Source organism: Pezoporus occidentalis, unplaced genomic scaffold, assembly GCF_034315485.1.
Source record: "Pezoporus occidentalis ecotype Australia unplaced genomic scaffold, CSIRO_AGI_Poc_V1 ctg100, whole genome shotgun sequence".
Taxonomy (NCBI): domain Eukaryota; kingdom Metazoa; phylum Chordata; class Aves; order Psittaciformes; family Psittacidae; genus Pezoporus; species Pezoporus occidentalis.
In genome coordinates this window covers 2205738-2229138 of record NW_026912780.1, presented here as the reverse complement: position 1 = coordinate 2229138, position 23401 = coordinate 2205738, and the positions used below count along the sequence as shown (strand labels likewise).

Below are 23401 nucleotides of genomic sequence, written 5' to 3'. Positions count from 1 at the left end.
GGTGTCCTCAACATAAAAAGGACATGGAACTGTTGGAACAAGTCCAGAGGAGGGCCATGAGGATGATCAGGGGACTGGAGCACCTCCCGTATGAAGATAGGCTGAGAAAGTTGGGGCTGTTCAGCCTGGAGAAGAGAAGGCTGCATGGAGACCTCATAGCAGCCTTCCAGTGTCTGAAGGGGGCGTGTAGGGATGCTGAGGAGGGACTCTTCATTAGCTACTGTAGTGATAGGACAAGGGGTAACGGGTTAAAACTTAAACAGGGGAAGTTTAGATTGGATATAAGGAGGAAATTCTTTACTGTGTGAGTGGTGAGGCACTGGAATGGGTTGCCCAGGGTCAGGTTGGACAGAGCCTTGGGTGACATGGTTTAGTGTGAGGTGTCCCTGCTCATGGCAGGGGGGTTGGAACTAGATGATCTTAAGGTCCTTTCCAACCCTAACTCTTCTATGATTCTATGCCATCATGCGCAGCACCTGAGAGGCAACCAAGCAAAAAGCCCCACCTCTGAGGTAGTGTCTCAGAAGCCATGACAAGGCATGAGGTAAAATACTGGATATGAACTGAGTCCTGTAATGAATGAAAACTACTCCAAAGCCCATCATCTAATCAAGTTAAATTACTTTCACCTTATTTCATAAAAGAACACATTACTTCTGTCTGGAATAAAACTAGTATTTCAGAGAGATTCATCTTCTCACAAAGGATGAGTGTTGACATATCCAAGACAGGGTTTCACGTGAAGAAATGGCAATCACTGTATTAAAAATGTAGAAATAATAACAAGGGGAGAGCATCATTAGCTGGTGAATCAGTCTAAATATCCAGAGTCATCCCTGAACACTGTCAGGGCACTGCTGTAAAGCCGCTGTCCTGAAAGCAACTTTATGTAGATAGCAGCTTCCTTAAGAACATCCATCTCTCCATCTCTTGGTCCAAAAATAATAACATTCTGGTACTGAAATATGATTCTGTCCTGGCTTTTGGGTAGAAAAGTAGGGGAAGAAGGGGACAGATTTATGTCATACTGTCTTAAATGCCCCAGCAGACCAAAAAGGCAGAGAACTGACAATAGGAAGCAGTTTCCCTACTGAGCAAAGATTGTGCTTTTCCAAATCTTAACACTCGCCCAGGAAGTGAAGATATTGTTATAACTACAAGCTCCGGTGCTATGAACAAAGAAAACTTTGAATAGACGCTATTTAGACTAGACAAAATAACTGCTTTCTTTCCTGTTAATTTACATAAGGCTTATGTATTAATATGCTAATTATGTATTATTAATATGTATTAACATTATTAATATGTAAATTACATTTTTGTATAAACAAAATTTAACTAATAATTATGACTAAAAAAAGCCTACCAGAACAGATCATGACCTATTTTAAGGGCTGATCATAGAATAAATTGTTTTTCACTTAAACATAAACTATCCAAGTCGTATGTAACACAATCAAATCTGAAGTGAAGTAAAACTATTTCACATTTGAATTTTTCTGGAAACAGAAACTGTTGGGACTCACATACTGATTTTGTCAGCCACAATCGCTTTTGCTGGTGTAGAATATTTCTTTGCTGCAGTTTATTTTATATGTTTAGTTCATTGTATAAGAATACTGTTGGAGCTAAGAAACTATTTAGGAGTTGAAAAAGCAAGAATATGTATTTTACTTTATAAAGATGTGAATCAAACAAAGAGCTCCATAGCTCCAAACCAGAATTAATCAAGGCCATTAGGTTACTGGTGCTACTTCCTTTGTTAAAAAACAAAAAAAAAAATCTAAAAATCAGTATTAAATGTGAAATATCCTTGATGGTTTTGATCCTTACACATGAAGCCACATATAACATAGTTTTGTTTAATCACCTAAATAATTTTAAACAACCCCCACCCCAAATCCTCATTAGCTAGGATGATATATTAACCTAATTGCTTTCACTTCACAGAGTAAATGAATAAACACAAGGAGTTAAGAAAACAATGTCTTAGGTTATCCTTCCAAAATGCAAGTCTAACATTTTTATCTTGCTCCTTCCCAGCTGGAGAGAGTATTATCAGGATCTTTTTGGTGGGTAAAGGCCTGTCTGGGTTGAAGTTACTTTTCCAGACTAGCTGTTCCAGACCAGCTCTTTTGGGTACAATCTTTTCTTCACTCGCGTATGAGGGCAGCCATTACAATCACAAATCATAAATGGTTTCACCTCATTCCACCAAAATGCTACTGGCTTCCATTTAGTAGCAGTCATTCTTTTAAGTTCAGTTATTTGATTGGAATGCGTTTAAATTAGTTTTATTTCATACCTGTAGACTTTATTTGAAGAATACATGCTACTAAACCCCATATTCTTCACTTTCTGGAAAGTTATGTATTTTAAGAGAAATCAAATTATTTTTATAACAAACTGTACTTCATAAGATTTTATTTATAGTTAATAAGAGATTTATACAGCTGCCTGCTGTGTGAAAGTCTTGTTCCTTGTTCTCTTCTTATAGTAGCTTGCAGTCTTACAGTACGTGAGAAAACTGATGACAATTAGTAATGCCCGAATGGCTTTCCAAGCTGTCAATAAATTTAATTCTCTGTGCGCTCACACAGAGCAGATCTGCAGGTATTATCAACACCAAACCTAATCTATGCCACGTAATAAGAAAAACATCGATTTTAATTTCAGATGCTTAAGCATACCCAAAAAGAAGCTATAGACGCTGCTGCATCTCAAAGGCTGTCTTGGAAGATGATTCTTTCATATTTGAAAGACTATTCTTTCCATTAAGTTATCTTCTCTTACAGCTGTGCAAACAAAGGATTGGGAACATGTGGTATGCCTTCCAAAAATAAATACTCTTTCATGACTAACCCTAAACAGGAAAACATTCAGTTGGAAATATAATACAGGGTATTGCTAGTCTAACACCCCATGTCCTGAAACAGCCAGCTCAGAGTCGGGGTCGCTAACCAAAAACAATAAAGCAATTAGCATGCAGTTATAGAGCAAGAAATAAGACTTTATGGAAATTATTTCACTGATAGCAGTGCCTAAATATTTAAGAGGCACTGAGCTGGAAGGTTTAAGGAGTTCAGTACCCAAACTGTCAAATGGTTTTTATGTGTTTGGAGCTTGAAGTGGGCACTTGCCCAAAACCCGTAGCAAAAACCCTAAATCATTTCAATGAGACCTGGACTAGCCCCAGCTTCAGTTTCAAAACCAAACACTGGGCTAATGACATTTTAGTTACAATTCCGTGAATTCAGAGTAATCTGCTGAAATGCAAATGCTGGCTCCTGTTTTTCACTGCTGCAATGCACGCCAGAACCAACCTGTCTGCATCCAGTCTGCACATCAGACACTAGCTGACTGCAAATCACTGCAGAAACTCAGCTGCTAATTAGACTATTCTAAATGCTTTTTCTGAAGCTAAACAATTTACCCACCTTCATCTGAAACGGCTGCCAGAAACAATTATTTTGGCTCTCATCTGTCAATAGGCAATATATGTAAATATAGAAACAATTTTTGAGTTTAGAATGTATTAACACACCTACCTGCTATAATTTTAAACAATATTTGATATGCTTTTTGTTTTACCATGAATGCATACATGTCAAATAGCTAGCTAGCTTTGTCAGACTATAAAATAATGGAATAAAATCATTAAATAGCAAGGCTTCAGAGAGATAATCTTTTCAGGCATTAATCTCAGGCTGGAATATGATTGAATCATACTCTCTTCTCCACATACACATTATAATCTATTAAGTAATTTACATATGTTAAAAGGATGCAACAAATGAACTTTTCACTTAAGGGCTGCTTTGTTTTAGCCATATATGGCATCTGTAGAAAACTGCTGTAATACTGGCTGCCAAATGAGCCTGCTTCATGATTGATTCAACCTATGCCACATCATTACAAAATGAGGCAGTCCTGCATATAAACTTTATTTCTTTCCTTTTTAACAATACTGTAAACACTGTCCTTCCTGCTGTCAAAAATGCAAGGTCTTAGTTTCTAGGATTAAGAAAAATAACTACCTCGGTCACTTTAACGTGAACATGAGGCATACGGGATCTGCTGGGTCACTGAATCCAGCACCAGCGTACTGAGAACTTTGATTTTTAGTTTTGCTACTAGGTTCTGAGACAAGGAGGCCCAAAAGTACAAAATGTAATCAGTTCTAAGTTATGTTAAGTTTGATGGCTTTGTAATGGAAAACAACTGCGGTGCTTGGAGGTAGTTGACATAGTTTCAGGCCCTCAGGGCCTCAGTACAAAAGGTGTGAGAAAAGCAGAATAGAAGGACAGGACCTGGGGATGGGGAGTATCCCGGACTAGCAGATGTCCAAGATGAGAGCAGTTAAAACTAACTGATAAGTAGGCGACCAAGATGATTGCTGTGTCTGTAATGTTAATTAAGCTTGTTGGGAAAAGTAAACGACCCTTAAAGACCACCACACTTTGTATGCATGCCGGAAACCTTTGGGAAAATGATGCAATATGCTCAGTAACCGTACAAAGGATGACCTGTAGAGCAATTCGGGGACACACGTTAGGAGGAGCTATCTATCCCCGTGTCTCCCGGCGCCGCAATAAAGAATACCCGCTTGTCAACCTGAAACTCTGTTGGCAAGTTTGTTCCTGGAGTTTTCTCCGAACCAGTTCCGAAACAAAAGTTTCTTTACTTAGAATGATCTGTTTAAGTGTGAAAAAGGGATCAGGCGACGAGGCAGATGCTTTGTGCTAGCAGTAAATAAATACCCAGGTATCAGAGGATGAGAGCCACTAATTCTGACAACCCAAAGGGCATTAGGGCAGATTCGCAGAGGGTGTTAGGCATATAAAGTTACAGATAAATTCCTGCTGAGGTATACAAATGTGTCCGAGAAGATTGACAGTTTTAATGCCAAATCATATCAAACACAGTGTATGGCCCTTAGTAACCAGGACAAATCCATCAATTAATTGATTTATCAATTTAATAAATTACTGTTAATGTTTTCCTTGCTTAATAAAATGTTTTAAATGCATAATGGTTTATAAAAACACTTTCTTATGTAAACAGCGTATTTAAGACAACTAATAAACATGTTTGCACATTGCTTTTCTCTATGGTTAATTAACTTTATATACATGTATCTAAATACAAGTTCAGAGTAAATAGTTATTTTCTAGTAGATAAGAAAGTTCAACAACAAATTAGAAATCAGAGTAAGCATGCACTCAGCTACGTAATTGCTGAAATGAATGTCTGTCTATGGAATTAAAGAAGGGATATAGGCACCTAAAACAGGATTTGGGAGTAACCAAAACCCTCAGGTCCAGAAGTATATACCAAAACCACAGCTGCTGGTTAACAGGAGCTTCCTGCCTCACTGACAAGCACTGTGGGCATTTCCCCCGGGGGTCACCAAGGACTGGGCTGGGCGTAGTCCCTCTGATGTCCTCAGCAAGGTCATTATTCAGCAGAACACAAGGAGTTTTACTATCTTAGCTGGCAAGTGATCAGACCAGTAAGACTCCAAACTCAAACTCACAAAGTCTGGAATAGTCCTGGTTCAAGACTGACTGTCATCACCGATGCTTATTTTAAAGAAGACAAAGGAAGGGATTAGATCCTGGTCTTCCCATTCAGAAGTGATTCCCACTGCATAAAAGGTGAAAGGTACACAGTGATACCCCTTGATGTAGCATTAAGTGGTGGTGGATGCTGGTGGATTTTAACAAAGGAAGTAATTTTTCATTCTAAAGCCCAAACTGTTATTCTTTTTTCTTCAGGACCCTGTCTCCTTTTGTATACAAGACAGGGCTGTGAAGAGGATGACTCCAGGTTTGGCCAGGGGAGAGGATTTGTCTGTCTAGACCTTTATCTTGTGTTTGCAAAAGATGAATAAGATACAGAGATTGTAGGAAGATTGAAATGAAGAAAAATTATCTGATTGTCAAATAATTTGTGTGTGGCCTTGGAGAAGTGGCCTATGCCCCAGCTTGGGATCCAATACACGTGATGCTGAGCAAGCTGCTTGAGCGACGTTTTGGCCAGCTTTCCATGGCTGAGTTTTCAAGGTAACTGCACAGGGTGTTTGTTACAGCTGGGAAGCTTAGTACTTTTCCAGCAGAACTGGGCATCTGTCTCTAAGTTAGCTGGAGAAGTATGGTGTGATACTTGGAACAGCCAGATTGGGAAACACTCTTATTTTGGAAAAATCAATCCCAAAGATTTTGTAATTGGTGAGCGTTTTTTTGACAACTTTATATGAAACACAGGGAGTTCATCAACCAGAAACCCAGAATGGTGTTAAGAGCTGATTTTACAAAAGTGATTGAAAATAAATTATTTTCTAGGGGCTCTAGGGTAGATGTGTTCTAGGGAGACCTGCCTGTGAGATATGAGTCTGTTCAGCATCTTATCTTTGCACAGCCCATTCAGAAGTGTTTTACATTCTCCACATCTTATCACTTCAGCAGCCTGCATTCCTATCACTGGGGTCTGGATTCCTGAAACTCCAGCTCTCCCTAAAGAGGGAGTTAGGCAACCTGACACTCTCATCCCTGTTGGATATAGTGCTCAGTAGTAAAAGCACCATTGAAACACAGAAGAGGAAAGTAATAAAAATATATGCTGTGCAAGGCTTGCATAATTTGAGTTAAACAAGGCTTGGAGCCATGCTCTTAATGAGGAAGATGATAGATAAAAAGAAATATGCAATTACTACCAGTTTACTGAATAAGGCATTGGACTTAAGAGGGAAAAAAGAACAGTGATTGTGCAATTAGAAACCTTAGCATGCATGCAAACAAATGGCAGGAAAACTGAAGTCGCCTGGGCAATGTTAAAGCTGACATTGCCCAACTTCGAAGTGCTTGACTTTCTAACCTTAATGTTAACATTTTTTAGGCATACTATATAATTAGCCACAGCCAATTAGGGATGCTATGGCTCCTGTTTGCCGGTAATATTTACATATAAATATAGAGAAAGATTACCTCTGGCTATACTGTATTATTTAATTATACAGTCAGTTTAGAAATTAAATTATATCTGAAGCATTTGAGTGATTCCCTTGAGGAGAAGTGATGGAACAATTATTACTGCAATTTGGCATGAGAAAACTTTGCTGAAAGTCTAGAATTTCACCTAATCAGACAATTTGATTAGTGGTCCATGTGTAGGAGCACTCTGTTCTGCTGCTGGGTAACTTCAAAATGCACTGTAACAAAAGTAATCGTAATAACTGTGGACACTTTTCCTTAGCAACTCACATATCAAATTTATTACGTTTAAAAAGTCAGTTCAGAATAATGTAATTAGTGCAAATTCAGTACCGTGATGGAAAAAACCTCCAGTGTGTTTTAGCTTATTACATTCACTATGAGCAAAAAGTTCTGGTTTCTGCTGACAATTCAATTCACAATGTCCAGCAACTACAGCTGGGCAACGTCTGACAGCTTCATGGCAAACAGCTGTGGTTTTGAAGACACGGAGGTTTCTAAATTACTTTCTGGGAAAAGAGGCATTAACAAGAAGGCTGCATGTGTGCACGCAGCTTTCTAGCAGCAGCGATGTGGGCAGCCTAGTGGGAAATAGGAATATATTCTCTGCCTGGCATTGAAAAGCCCACTATACAAGTAAAACACAAAATAGACACGTGAAAATTTCAACACAAGACATTTATACCAAAACACATTTGGAAAATGTGAAGGCAATAAAAACAAACCCCAGAGTGAATACACACATTTTTCCATGGACTTTGAGAACCTGGAAGTAGAAGGAGGTAAGATCTCAACAGCCGTTACAGTCCTCTTGCAAGAGAAGGGTGGAAAAACGTAGTGGATTCCCTTGGAAAGAAGGAAGCTGTGCTGAAGGTCCTGGTCATTTCAGTTACTGGTAAAGAGCCCCCAGCTTTAGGTGACATGAATGCACAAATCAGGCCTTGCACATTTAGCCAGAGCAAGCCTAGAGTTTAGGCAAGGTTGGTAATGCTATTAGCTTTTCAAGGTAAGGCCGCCATCAGACTGCACCCTTTACTGCAATCAGCCTCTTGCTGGAATGGATGGTCTGTCATCTGGCTTGTGAGCTGGACCGGTGCCTTGTCCTTTCTATCAGATATTAGAAGGAAACACACCACTTGCCTATGGTCATTCAGCTGCAGTGCTTAGCACTCGCTCCTGGGTTTTGTCCTTGGATACACTGCCTGCTCCTAGTCCTCTAATTTATGTTTTAATGGAGCTTTTAGCCTATAGCTTGCCTCTGCCCATGCCTACTTGTTCTTGACTGTAAGGCTGTTCCCCAGTTTTTCACAAGGCCAGTGCTTTTTAAGAAACAGCATATGTGTGCAGCCAAAGAAAAACAATGGCACACGAGTGCATAAGAATGTGCTTACGGATCATCTCTCCTGTCCCCAAAGGAGAAAAATGGTGCTCTGGGCCTAAACCCCCATTCAATGTCCTGAAGTGTAAGATGAAGGCACAGAGGCAGGGAAGCTCCCATTGCATGCAATCAGACAGAGGCAGGATATTTTTGGTTTACATATCTTCTGGGCTTTTAATGAATAAATTTCTCTTTACAGCTTTTGAACCTTTAACTGCTTCTTACACTTCTTAGCGCTGGGAAGAGTGAGGAGCAGTAAGTTGTCATTCACCTCCACTCCATGAGGTGGCACATTAGAAAAGTGCTCGGATACATTACACATTACTACACACTCCGAGTCAGACACCACAGGTGCCTGAGAAATATCAGCAGTGCTGCCAATGGGATAGCGTGAGCCTTTTGAGCCCGTGATGCGCAATGATGATAATAATGTATTGGGTATCTGGATATTATGTCACCTTAAGGTTTGTGTTTATAAGCAACACATAAAGGACCATTCCCTTGGTAATGTCATACTCCAGATTTCAGTGTGGCCACGCATCATCATTGTGCTTTCAGAGTAGAAATAGTGGGGGCAGCTTTAGACCACCATTTAAGCACATGATAGTGTGGTGTAAAGTACCATTTCTAGATTTCTCCAACAATTGTTCCTAGAAACTTAGCCATCCCAGAGTGACTACATTCAGTCTAAGAGCTTGTCAGGAAAGAATGCAGGTGAATTTTAAAGTACAAATCTCCTTTTGATATAAAATGTGCATAAAAATGTGGAAAATAGGTATTTTGATAGCTTATCTCAGGCAGGAGAATAAAGACGTCAGGACTAAACATTAATGACTCTAATGAAAAATGACTGTCTTGAATCCTAAATACAATTCAGCTGTAACAAAACCAAGCAGCAAGATAATAAGGAGGAAAAAGACAGACAGAAATTCTCTTGTTTTCCTCCTGTCTCACCTGTTCCACAGTGTAATTCCATGAAATCTTAGAGAGGACCTTGAAGGAGGAGATGCAAGGTTTGCTTAGGAAAGCATGGAAAAACATTTTATTTTGGTGTCTATAGTCCTGCTAAACTGTTTTATGACATTATGAACATACCAGATGGCGGTAACACAGTAAGAAACATAGGGCTTGCTCAGTTTTTACAACAGTATAGACCTTCATGAGTGTATGACCAGTGCTGAGAGACCTACCCCTCATCACAAACTCATTTCCACTGAGATTCTAACCCATTTCTTCAGAACTGTGGAAGTGAGAGGATGTAAAACATCAGTTTTCAGATGAAAAATCCAAGCAGCCTCTACAGAGTTATTTTTCATTTCATCTTAGATAAGATTACTTACATATCTCATTAAAACAGTAGGGAAAAGGCAAGTGTGATGGGCTGTTTTTTGTGCTGAGAGGAACAAAAATGATCTTTTCAAATGTGTGAATCCTGCTCATAGATCGTAAGGCAAGAAGGTACCAACAAGGTCATGCAGTTTGGTCACTGAAACACAAGCCAGAGGATTTTGCCTACTATCTTTTGTTTCAGCTCCAACTTCTGGTTGAAACCAAATAATCTCCTTAGTTCCAAAGACTTTACTGGATTACAGACCCGTAGAATAATATCAAGGAGACTTCTTCAAACAGACAACAAATTAAGATCCAGTAAATCCATCAAGACAATTTTCTCTTTATCCAAAGCATGGACTTCACAAATCAATAACGTGACATATGGACCATACTCATTTATAACTTCCTGAAAAACTACACAAGCTGTGAAACAAATGCTGCAAGCAAACATACAGAAAAAGAAGAATCCAAGGACAAACCAATCTCCACTTCCTCTATACTGGGTTGTGTTTTTTTTAGGCCTAACTGTATTTATAAAGCAAAACTCACAGTGACATTATATTTAGACCTCTAAGTTTAAATGCAAACTCCACTTTGGATAGATTCGGCACTCGGCCCTTCTAACTGGTTATTAGTTTTCTTGAAAGTCATTGGAGTATCAGGTTGATGGAGATGTTGCAGCACAGGAATCATTCCCAGTATCTTCTGCTGGAACAGTGAACAGATTACATGCTGCTCTCTCTTCACATGGAGGAGGTGGAATGGAGAACGAGGAGGAGAGGGGCTCAGGAGGAGCAAACATCAAAAGTGACAGCAAGGAGGTGACAGTATGAGCTGTGTCGGCCACTCTGCAGTACACACTGAAGGGACTGAGAGGGGCAGTCCCAGGCAGGGTATCTCTGGTGACTCTGGAGAAACACCTCTGAGCTCTCTGCAAGAGGCATGGCCTAGTCTTTAATGAAAAACAAAACTATCACATGCTTGAGGAATATTTGAGGTGGGACAGCTAAATTCCAAGCCATATTTTTATGCCTAGAATGAATAATGCAAAACATCTTCACTGATTTAAATAGCAATGTACATTCTAAAAAGCAGGGACATACAGTTGAGACTGAAACCTTTAGCTGAGATTTGCCTTTCTGGACTACTTATTGTCCCATATCAAGGGGACATATTAGACAAGGATCCACAGATATGGAAAACCCCACATTTAGGAGAGCATTGGCACTTTCATTTCCCTTGTATCATGAAATTAAGCAAAAACATTTAGTTAAAAGAAAAGGGGGAAATTCTGGTCATACACTTTCAGAGACAAAAAGGGCAGCCCTGACCCCAAGAAACAAGTACAATTCAATATTTTGACCTCCTTCAAAGTATACACATTTTCTCACTTCTGTAGACATCAGTTCCCTACATTAGCACAGTGAGAAAGCTGCCTGATCATGTAGAAGAAAAGCTTTTTAATCTTACTTATTGTCATATTTTTTACCTGCATTCTACAAAGACAAAAACCTTGAAGGCTGTAAGTACTTGCTGTATGAGTCCTCCTCTGCACACAGGGATATACGTTCATGCTGAACTTGCACAGCTAGGATTTCAGTGGTCACCTTTCCTGTAGCCACAGACTTTGTTTTAGTTTAATATCTGCAAAGTGGAGCAATACAGAAAACTTAAATCACCAAATGATTCCTCTGTCCCTGTTTCCTGCTGGCTGGCACTTCGGCACTGCAGTCTGGACTCTAAGAGTACCTTATGTCACTTCTGAGTGACGGACGGTTCTCTTCTGCATGAGGCAGATTGGTCATATGGAGTCAAACTATGAACCCTGAAGGCCAAGAGAATCACTGACCCTAAAGATGTAAAGACACCCTCCCCCTGCCCCCGAACAGCAATATACAGTCCCTGGGGGCTGACACTGCAACATTTACACCCTTAAATAACTTCAGGGATGCTGATGGATCCGCTCAACCCAAAAGGATTGTTCTCATGTTTGTGTCATGTTTGGCTTGTAATATGTCCCTACACAGACTGATGCACAGAGGTGAGCAGCAGCCTGCTGCCTCTGAGGTTTATGCTGTTGTGTGAGGACTACAGGAGCCAGATGCAGGTAATCCTGTAAAAAACAGGATCCCTACTGTAGGCTGAGAGGAGTATGTGAAATCGTGGCAATGTAACAGCTATCAGCAGCACTATACTACTTGGGTCCAAAGAGCATAAATGTCATTGGTTTTATGTGTTTTCTTTCCCTGAGAAATTTCAGAGGAGCTGTTAGTGAGATCTGACTCAAATCAGCTCCATTAAAACAAACACAATATTGCTGATATTTTAACAAGTACAAATGATAAAACCAAGAAGCAGCTCAAGTTCTTTAGCATTTTTGTGAGCTCTCTTTTAACTTCCCTGCTTAGATCCCATGCACGCCCAGAACCTGGCCAAATAAACATGCATATCTCTGAAAGCTGATTTTTCTGCAGGAGTGTGACCTAATGCTTTGGTGGGGACTGTAGAATTAACCCTCTGGTCAGGAATGAAGTGTTTTTATAAGCTGTTTTTATACCCTCCAGTGCTGAAGCACATCATTGCCCATGCAATGTGGCCCGGTCTCCTGCCAATCCCCGTGTACCTTGTTGAATCTGAAAGAGTTTTCTTCATTGCTTAAAATAATGTGAGGGTTTTGCTGTTGTTGTTGTTTGTTTCCTTTTAATCCCAGAGCAACTAACCCAAATCAGCTGCCCTCAGGCAGGAAACACAAAGAAAACAAGCCACTTTTGCTTTTGATATGAGACTTACCAAGATCAACCCCAAGCATACTGTCAGAACCACTGCCCAGTTCCATGGGAGGGGGTGTACCGTGCCTTAACTGTGATTTACAGGAGGTCAGCCTATACGCAGCAGTGGCCCCCAGCTACAAACACAGCTTTTTTAGCAGCTAAGCTGATCCCATGTTTTGCTTCACCTATGCCAAGCCTCCAGGCAGCTGTGGAGCCTTTTTATTGGGAATTGAAATGATTAACCAAATTGTAATTGCAGATCACTGTTTGGTTAGACTTCAGTGCCTATGGATCAATGAGCTATCTAATTAGAAATCTTAAGTTTGAAATATGTTTATAAAATGATACCCATTGCTATTAAATTTACATGTCTCAGAGGAGATTTATTTGAATTTCTGTAATGAGTTTCTCAGCACGTTTGCTTTAAAGTATTTCCTACACTCAGCTGTTGTACACTGTGTTTACAGGAGGGTCCCAAAAAGATACTTTTAATTTCTTTGACCGTGAAAATACTGAGTTGAAAGTCAAAACCTACAAGCATTTTTGAGCTACTTTGCATGGGGGGGGTGCAAAGGCTTTAAACATTGCCAGTGCTGGACCCAGAGTTTAGGAATAAACTATACATTTGTTTCCTAATCAGGAAATACTTTGTAGTTTTAGCAATTGAAGGACACTTCAGATTTTTCTTCTCACAGCTGCAGCTTAATAACCAACTTTTAACTAAAACCACCTCCTCCTGTGCATAAGAGGTCTAAAAGAGAGCTTTGCTCTTTCTTGCAAATGCCAATAAACTAACACAAGCATCTGGAGCTCTACTTGGTGGGACTGCGTTGCCCTTGAAGCGTCTTCTTTCCTCACTTTATCATCAGCAAGGAGCAGGTTAAAAAAAAAAGAGAACTTTAAATCCAGCACTGACTTATTTATTCTTCAGGTCATATTGAGTTCTTCTTCTTTTTTTTTAATAAATAATATATTATATTTTCAAGTTTCTGCTGGGCTGTTTGTCTTAAGCACCGCTACAAGGTTGTAGATTAAACCGTGCTTTTGTGCAAATTCCTTCTTGTCTTTTATAGACAGCAGAATAATTAAATGAATTTAATTATTTTTCCTAGAATAAATCAGTCTATGCAGAGATGATGGAAGATTTAATAGAGATATTTCCTCCATTAGGGACTAGTTCTGCATTCTCTACTATGAATAGCATTTACAAAAAAATAATGTGATTCCCACTGTAGTCAATAGGACTGCCCACAAGGGTAAAGTGTGCATTGTTTGATCTCATTCTTGTTCATTAATGCCTGTAAAAACTCCATTAGAGTACTTAAGGAAAAAAACACATAGAAAGAGGACACTAATAATTTTACTAACATTGCACAAAACCTAATAAAACTCTCCGGCAATGCTAGAGCCCTCTGGATCATCATCTCAGCCTTGTTTCCTTATATGTTATTATCTCTAAAGGCAGTGCCGAAGCTAGAGCAGTGGAAATGTTTTGCAAATAATTAATGGTATAAATATAGTATTTTATTTCCTGCTGGATAAATTACCTATGAACACATTGTGATTTTTACTATATATTAAAAACATGCATGAAAATGCCACAGATTAATTATTTCAATTCACTGCACCCACAGTTATATTACCTTGGTCCCTTGCTGCAGCTCATTTACCTGCTGAACTGACTTGGAAGAATCTTTATGCCACTGCTTATGAGTTCCTGACTGGACAAATAGGTGAACAGCTGCACTGGTCTGCTTTACCAGAATTAATACCGTCAAGAGTTCTTCCTTCCTCTTTCCTTTAACTTACTTCCTTTCTTAGACTGTGCCCCAATCTCAATGGGTGTTTTGCCTTTACTTCCATGTTCTTGCTCTTTCCATTTCTTTAACACTTCCTACGTTACCAGACCCTTCAGTCAAGTCCCCAGTCTGTGCAACACGAGTCTCTCCACTAATGTGAGTTCTAGTCGTTGGTGTTTATCTCAAGCTCCCTCCACTGACAGCAACAGACCCCAGCTTTTCCACAGGCAGGATGTGGCTCTTCAGCTCCTTCACTGTGCCTGATCACAGCAGCATGTCCTTGGATTACTAATATCAGTTCCCAGCATTTAGCAGGATTGCTACACAGACAACATTTCAGAATTGTGCCCTATACTTTCCACCTTGATCTGCAATGCAAATGGTATTTTCTGGTTAAATATTCTTCCCACAAAGGAAAGAACCTACAGTCTCACCTGCTGAAGTCTCTAACCCCCTTCTCCTGATCAGAAGACACTAGCACTGCCACAGCACAGGAGACTCAGTGCATGTCAACACAAGTGCTTCTTGCTCCCTCTCTTGATTCCAAATTCTCTTCCCTACCCAGTGAAGATTCCTTATCTGACTGTAATTTCCCAAATTAGCAATGGTTGAGGCTCAGGTCGCAGCTCTCTGCTGCAGCAGCGGAGCAAGAACCAAGATCTCCCTGTAGACGCTGTGAAAAGCAGACGCCTTAGCAAAACGTCAACCCAAGCTAGAAGCCCACAGGACAGAAACACACGGTGAACACTCAAGTTACCAGACATGTAGCCTACTGCAGCAGGTGCTCTCAAGCAGCACATGAACGGAAGAGAGGTGGTGGCTGTTTCCTGCCAAACCGGGGCGCAGCAGCTCATTCTGATGACTGCCCTGTAAGCCCTTTCCTATGCAAATATTTAATGTCCCCTGATAAACCTCATCTAAAAAAATGCTGGAGAACCTGACTAACCAGATTAATGGGGTCAGGGGAAATCCATCAGCAGAAAACTGAAAGGAAGGGAAACTATAAAAGCAAAGCAAAATCTGCTGTGAGTGGCTGCTCCTACAAAACTTTGATTTTCAGTTATGTCTAAAGAATACTGATGAATAGCGGCTTAGTTGGAAACTATTTAATGTAAACACCACATTGAAGGGTTCAATCTTATTCAGCCTTCATACAGTATTTTGAAACTAAAATACAATTTCTACCACATGAAGCATAAGATCAGTTAAAGGATGTTTATGCTCCAGCAGACTTGTAACTACACCTCTTAAGATTCAGTCACTTTGTTTTAATATATTTTTGTTAATTTTCCAATCTGAATCTGTAATCATTAAAAATGTTTAAATGTGGTCTCTTTCCAAAACCCTTTGGTCTTCATGGCTCTTCCTGCTAAGGGGGTCTATGCTGGTTTGAATCTTATCCTTTTACAAACATAACACACACATTCATACGGTTCTTTCCATTAGCAAAACAATCTAGACTCTGCCTATTTTACATTCAGTAATATTACGCCTTTCAACAGATCAATTGTTCCATATAAGATGGACCACCTATATTTATAAGGTTTGGAACTGAAAGGCTTGTGAAGAGAAAGATGCTCTCATATGGATGCAGGATAGGAATGGGAAAAAGGGATTATAGTCGCATTTGATGGTACCACACAATGGAAGAACATGTGCTGGGCTGCCTGATGTTAAGGAACAAGTAAGTCTCCTTTCCCTACCCTTCACCACTCAGCAGTCCATTCCTGATAAACCAACAACTGTGTTAGGTGAGTTATCATAGGCAGAGTATGAAACCATGTATACACAAATGTGGGGCCTGAGCACCCCTCTTGACTTCCTTGGAGAAGGTATCCCATGTGTACGTAGTGAGACTGGGGAGTGATTCCGAATCCTGCAGAGGAGTGGGAACTGCTCAAAGATTAAATTGGGCCATCTTGAGGTTGAGGACTTTTTTCTTATTTAGTTCTAGTAATGCTTCAGGACCTCACTTCTGAAATCCATGCGAGGAATCGTGTCTGTATGTCTGCTGTTACAATCAAATGCTTGAGTTTGGGATAAGTGAGGACAATTAGAGAAAATTTCATTGACTCAAGCACAAATATCTTTCAGATGCCCATATAACTCCTCAGGAGGCACCCAAGACACTCCTTGTGTTCACGGAGCCTTCAGAGAGATGTGGGATGCCCAACTAAAGTGTGAGGGGTGGAGAAGACAAAGGATTCTGTGCTCAGATGTTTATATCCTTAGGCTGACTATCACACAAAATCTATTGTTTGCTGACAATTTGCCTGACTGCGACTTTTCATTTCCCACCGACGCTGGCAATAAGAAGATAAAGGATACAGTGTCCTTTACAGCTTTGCATTCCTACCATGCTGCCACTGGCATAACCCAATGAACAAAAAGGCCAAAATGCCATGAAAACTTGAGCTGGTGGTTGTAGGGGGAATAGTTCTTTTGGTAGCCAAGCTATTTCGTGATGGCTTGACACGTTTGTGGCATTACTGCCTGTATCTTTCAACTTCCAGGTTCATCGGATCTGAACCCTAACACAAGATCCTAGCAAGCTCTCATTGAGGCTAGAGCAGCAGGTGAACTCATATACTCACTCTTCAGTGGGTAAAGTGTTCCACCTGCATTCACAGTGAGCCTGGATACGAATTAAACACCCTAAAAAGTTAGAAGTGGTATTAGGCCATGCCTTGGTGAATATTTTTTAATTTTTATGTAAAAAATATCAATCAAATATCAGTTTAATAACATGCATTCTGCAGAGCAGTACTGCAGACTATTAGAAAGGACCATGCCAGACTCATGCCCTGTAGCAATAGTGACAATCCAGCAAAAGCAAGCTGATTTTTTCTATTCATTAGCATACAGAGCTCAGCACTTACATAATATCTCGGTCCCCAGCTTTGTTCCTGAATTTTAGAACAATACATAATCCAACCCCTGGCACCATTCTTCAGCGCCTCCTCCTTGACATTCACACCCTGTTAAATAAATTATCTTGTTAAACATACAACTGCAGCAGCTGTATATGCTTAAGGCCTCAACATCGTTTTTAAAGACCTCATGTTAAGCACAGGATATTTAGTTGTCCTATTTTGTGCTCTAAAATGAGCAACCTTTTACCTGACCTAGCCCAGTTAATCCCAAACTTAGGCTAATGCTTCTTTATTTGACTTTTTTAGGGTGTATTATCTCAAACAAAAAACAAAAAACCCACACCAAACAACCACAATAAACGACAAAATCCATTGTACTTTACAAGGGATAAGCCGGAAGGCATTATAAAGACTATTTAATTTATGACAAGTAATTGCTCTCATACAAAAACACCCTTGAGTTTGTTTCCTCATTTTTTTTACTAAAATGTCTGGTTTAGTACCAGTTCCCCCTTGGGGTTTGCCACATATCTAGTCGCAAAGTAGATCTTAATTCCACAGCATGCAACCCATCGTTTCTTAGAAAATGGCAGGTATGAAGAAATACTAAGATGTGGTGGTTTAAATGATAACAACTTCAGCGAATTTTCCATGCATGTAGAAACAGATCTTATTCATTATCCTTCCCTAATTACTTTTGAAAGATCCATTCGAGTGGAAATACAGTGTCTGTTACGGCATGTGTACATCACCCCTTCCGTGCCTCTGGTCTCCTGAAATTCAAGCCCTCTGTCTGCAATTTGATATACTGCATTAATTGCAAACCAGCTGATACGAGCCTATTTTTTGTGGGTTTTTTATTGCATTACATTCAATAACTGTAGCATTACAGCACTGCTGCATGGTGCTCTGCACCATGTAACAAAAGCTTGGCTGTTTCGTACGTATAAATTTTAATAACATTCCTTGTTTAAAATGATAAATGCTTGAAAAGTAATTTAGAAAATCTAAGATGTTGAGCATAAATGTGTGTATGTTGGTTTTCCTTTTAGAAGAACTTGTGGGATTGTATAAATGGAGGAAAAAGCTTTAAGGAATGACCCACGATAAGTATTTAGCATCAAATTAATGACTTGATAACCAGGAAAAAAGCCAGAACTAATACTATTGAAGTTGTGCAAATTGATATAATGGGAAACAACAAGTCCTCCTACAGATTGCAGACTTATCTGTAAACTGCCCTCATGTTCAGGATAGCTAAATCCAAAATAGAAGAACAGAGAGTACTGTCAAAGTACAGGAGGTTTTCAGTGGACAACTGGGAATTCTGTTGTGGTAGAAAAACTTCAAAAAAAAAAAGGAAAATCAGGCAAATTTGTGAAGCTTATCGGTTTCATAAATTCCTGCCTGATTCTTGAGATACTCTGCCTCCTCCAGAGTTTATGATTATAAATCGCTGCAAAGCCGTAATTGTATTGTAGTTAAATATTTATACTCCCACTATTTATGTTTTAGTAGATTTGAAGAAAAAAATCATTAAATCAGAATGAAAAAGTGTCTGGTACCAGCAGTGCACTGTTCAAATGCAACCACACTTGGTGACAAGGTTGTTACTCCAGCGTGGCTTGGATTTGATGAAAGTAGATGGAAAGGCTGAACGTAAAAATACAGAAGAAGAGAGGAAGTGATGTGGGTAAACCATCAGGATAACAGATATGAGAGGAAGGACATGAAGGCATGAAAGGCAGTTTAAATTTTGACCAGTATTACAGCCAGTGTTTCCTGGACCTGTACAAGTGCCAGTACACCATGAAAAGTCTCTTGTTGCCTCAGTAGCAAATCAGAATAAATGAGACCATGTGTCTGCATTCCGGCTTGCTCCTGTTCCTTGTCTCCTACATAGAGGCAAGAACAATGTTGCAAACAGAGCACAGAATCAGTAGCAGAAATTCTTGGTTATCAGCCTCTCAGACATAGCCATCCCCATCCATCTGCTTCAGGGCAGTGCATGACTGAAATGTGGCTCAATCATTTTTAGGTTGATTGCAAGACAGAGAAGGAAAAGACAACCAGCTGTGATAAGAGTGGACTGGGACAGTCTTAGTCATTACTGTAAGCAGACTGAAAAGCAAGATACTGCTCTTTCAGAAACAGAACCACTGTTTTTGAAAGAATCTGCTTATAAAGCCTTGCATGTTATAAAATGATCTGATCCCTGCACCTACTGCTGAGTAGATCACTTTTACCGTTAACTACAGTTAACTATTTTTTACACACGACAGTGCACAAGCCAATTTTCAGTTAATTGCAGTTAATAAATCATAGGACAAAGCCACAGTTTTCAACCTAGGAATCTGTTAAGGCTTTCCATTGACCTTATAAGACTTCCATAGAGAACTGACCATTTCTCAGCATCATGAAGGCAAACCCTGGCGTAATGTGTAGAACACAGTTGGTATACTTGCCATTCATATTAGAGTACCATATATAATGTAACAATAATATTTGTAGGGTCATATGAGAAGCAAGTCAAGTTAACGAAGCCACTTAATATGAAAAAATAAAAGCTCGAGCTAGGCAATATGGTAAAATTCAGCACATGCCATGAGGAAACTAGCAGAGAACCGTGAGCAAAAGTAATGAGGTGAAGGGTAGCTGGGCCTGCTCTGCACCACTTGGATTACATCACCTCTTAGGACAGGGCTCCAGTTGTATAGTGGGCTGCACAAAAGTGGTTATTTTAGGATGCAGCTCCAAAATAACGTTGCTTGAATAAGCCAGTACTGTTGGACATTTTTACTGTAACTGGTAAAAACATGTGCTGAACAACAGCATGAAATCCTCTTCATAAAGAAGAGCTGGAATCCACATCAGGCCAGTATCTGCACTGTGTGACAAGTATCCATTTGTTGGTCACTTATAAAGCATGGCTTGATGATTACTGCAGCAGTATCAAAATACGGAGATACGCTGACCACTCAAGGCTGAAGGAACACCTAGAAGATATATTTGAGCAAAACCTAGACAACAAAGTGAGCAAGATGCAAAGATATCCCAACAAAGAGAAGAGTATTTCATGTGGAATGGTTTGCCAGAGTGGATGATGCCTCTGGATATTGTCTGCAGAAGTTAAGTTTTCTGGAAAGCACACTCAGATATTCTGTAAATCCCAAAACACAAGCAAACTAATTTAGATATGGTAGGAGGTTTGGCATCAGGGAAAGAAAAACTTTACAGTCTGACAGTTTCTACGCAGAAAATAATGGGTTTGGAGAATTTTAAATGCTGTGGCAACCTCAGGTCAATGTCCTTCCCACCATTCCCGCCTGGTAACAAGATATCTCAGAAACAAATTGATGCCACTAAGGTAACAATCCTCTTGAAAACAGCCTGATTCCAAAACAAAAAGTTGACCTTCTTGTTTAAGCACTGGGGAAAAAAAAAAAAGGTTTCAACTTGTCCAAAAAGCCTGACCTTAGGAGAAACCTTTCTTCCTTAAGCACAAGTCTAACTGAAACAAACCATGTCAAAGCTATGCATGGCAGGCAGGTAACTGTGGTACTTTCCTGTGGGTTGGGACTCATGAGTCCAGCTCTTTCTCTTGACTCTGGCTAAGCCTGCTTCTGACCTGAGTGGTTTGCTAGTCATCAGCATGGATAACCAAAACCACCTGTATGCCAGCATGAGCCAGAGCCATGTCTGGAAAGTTTGATATGCCATAATAATGCTTTCCGAATGAGCTATAAACACGTGGGATTGATCTTGAACAGAACTGGAAAGAGTTCGCAAGTCCTGCTTGCTTGCTACAGCAGGGATGACTTTCTTGGGAAAAATGCAGATGCAAGTGGTACAATAAAACTGGGAGTAAACGGATGCTTTACAAGTTTCATGGACTAATAAAACAGCTCTCCTGTAATTATACCTAACGTAAAACCCTCAGGACTCTTACACATGCATTTTGCAAGGCAGAATAGCAAATGCGATAGAGCTGGGCACTATGTACCAACAGGCTTTGCATAAGAACTTGTGAAATCATCACTACTCAATTTTTAGTCAGTTTTGCCACATAGCATGAGTTGTTCCACACTGCTTTATCTTGCAAGCAGAACGTGCAGCTCATGATTTGCTGGCTCTAGGAGCTGAACTAACCACGGATTTGATAGAGTCGTGAGTAAGAAACAATTTAGTTGTTCTCTGGGGTGAAGAATGGAAAGAAAAAGGCATGTGCTGATTGTTACATTGCAGTGCTGAACCTCCCTTTAATTCATGGAGTGGAGTCAAACAACTCCTCTGCCTCACTTCATATGGAAAACTGAATTTGTCTTTGGACTATTACTGTAAAGCAAGGGATACTCCCACAGCATCTGAAACAAAGGCTAGTAATGTTGGAGGAAAGACACCCCCCGACTTCCACAGGCATTGGATGAGGCTCAAACTTTAGATGCTTTTGGAGTGGGCTGATCGAATAAATGAGTCAAACTATACTGGCCGTTATTAAATAGAAGCAACAGGAGTCAGAGAGAGTTAATGATGCTGGAACATTTAAAAAATTGCAGAAATTCAGCCTCAATATTAAACACACCCCCCCCCCCCAAATTCTGTACTTCTCAGTAAAAACATTCATGATCCTCATGAACAATAATGAGCAAGAACCTTTTTATTTTATAAAATTTATATATACAAATCTATCATCTACTTGTTTGTCTAATTCACATTTGCCTGTGTTCCTTGTTTGTTAAATCCATTTTAACAAGTTAAGTGGAAATAATAGACTTCGGAAATAATATCTTGGGTACTGCAGCTGAAAACAGCTTCTGAACTGAAGCAAATCTGTTTCTCTTTAGTGAAATGAAAAGAACCCTTCAGTCTGAACCAGCTGAGAACCAACCCCTTTTGGGCTGTTTTCTGGAAATACTTTAATAGAAATAATGCCCACAGTAAATACAAATGTCATTGTCTTGCTGCTGGGACGAGACTAACATACTCTGAATTTAAACTGCTCTGGTCATTTCATTGTCTGCTTTTCTGGCAGACACAGTATCTGTATTTTTCCAGCAAAACTACCATCTTCCTATGCTTTGCCAATTTATGTTATGTTTTTCTGGAGGGGGGTGGTTTCATTTACCCTCCTTTGCTTGGCTGTCAGACTGGGGCACGCCAGAGCGGCAGGACGGGGAGAAACAGCTGCTGCCAGCCACAAGGATCGGCCCGGGGATGCTGCCCGGGGCGCCCTGGCATTCCTGACGCTTCCCAAAGATCCAAGGCACCCTGGCACAGCCTGTGCCAGTGCTCAAAGATCACAAGGGCTCCAGCATCGCTGCTACTGCCAAGCGTTGCTTCTGTGCCGACTCGAGCTATTGCCCCCCGGGAGAGGGAAAGGTGCAGGTGAAGTTTTGGGTGCTTCCCTGCCCGCCGGGCAGCGCTGATGTCGGGGAAGCCGGAGCGCGGAGACGCCGCTCCACGGGGCAGCCGCACCTGGCACGCACCGCCCGCGCAGACAAAGAGATCACGCATCTTGCGCCGAACATCACCAGAAGTTGTAGCGGGAGGAGGTGAGCTGCGCTGCGAGCACCCTTCCCGCCACCCCTCTCCGACCCCGGGCTTGTGCCCTCCCCACCGCAACACCGGCTCCACGGGCCACTTCCCCAAGCTGCAGGCGCCCGGGACCCTCCCCGTGCCAGCCCCCTACTCACCGGTCTCTCCATCATCATCATCTTCCTCCTCCCCCTCCTCCTCCTCCTCCCCCTCCAGATCCAGCAGCACATCTTGGTTCTCCGCATTCATGTTGCCGGCGTTCCGGGCCCCCGCTCCCGCTCTCCCGCCGCCGGGAGCCGAGCCCGCCCCGAGCCCTCCCTGCCCCGAAGGCGGGGCGGTGGCGGGGGGCGGGCGGGGAGGCTGCCGGCACCTTCCCAGCAGATCCGCCCGCCCTCATCCCGGCGCGCTGCCTGCGGGCTCCCGGCGCATCCCGCCGCTGCCAGCCCAGCGCTGGTGCTGCCCGCAGGAAGGCGCTCTGGGGGTCGGGACAGGCAGCAGTGCGTTTCCTTAGCCCGGACACCGTTATCACCTTCCAGCTGGAGCTGTCCGGGTGGGTAAAGGACGCTTGCTGATCTTTGGGCAGAGAGAGGCAGCGACCGTTGTCAAAATCGCCTTCTGTAAGAGGACACATTGATGTACTTCAGTAATAGCATCTTGAGTGATTAAAATGGGGAAGCTGGAAAAAACATACTAATCATTCAATCGTAGAATATCAGGCTGG

At 41.0% G+C, this 23401-nt stretch overlaps 1 protein-coding gene across 2 annotated transcripts in view; it reads right to left on the bottom strand.

Moving 5' to 3' along the window:
* The window catches only part of ANO6 (anoctamin 6), a 75556-nt gene extending 52561 nt beyond the window's left edge, over positions 1-22995 (bottom strand). The window contains exon 1 of one of the 2 annotated variants that reach the window (XR_009963588.1): positions 22839-22995. Coding sequence is in view for 1 of the 2 variants with exons in the window: in XM_062612633.1 (XP_062468617.1) it covers positions 22839-22929 (91 nt within the window). In the remaining variant the exon portion in view is untranslated. The remainder of the gene's footprint in view (positions 1-22838) is intronic. The other variant, XM_062612633.1, reaches the window with a different exon arrangement.
* Between the last annotated feature and the right edge of the window lie 406 nt (positions 22996-23401).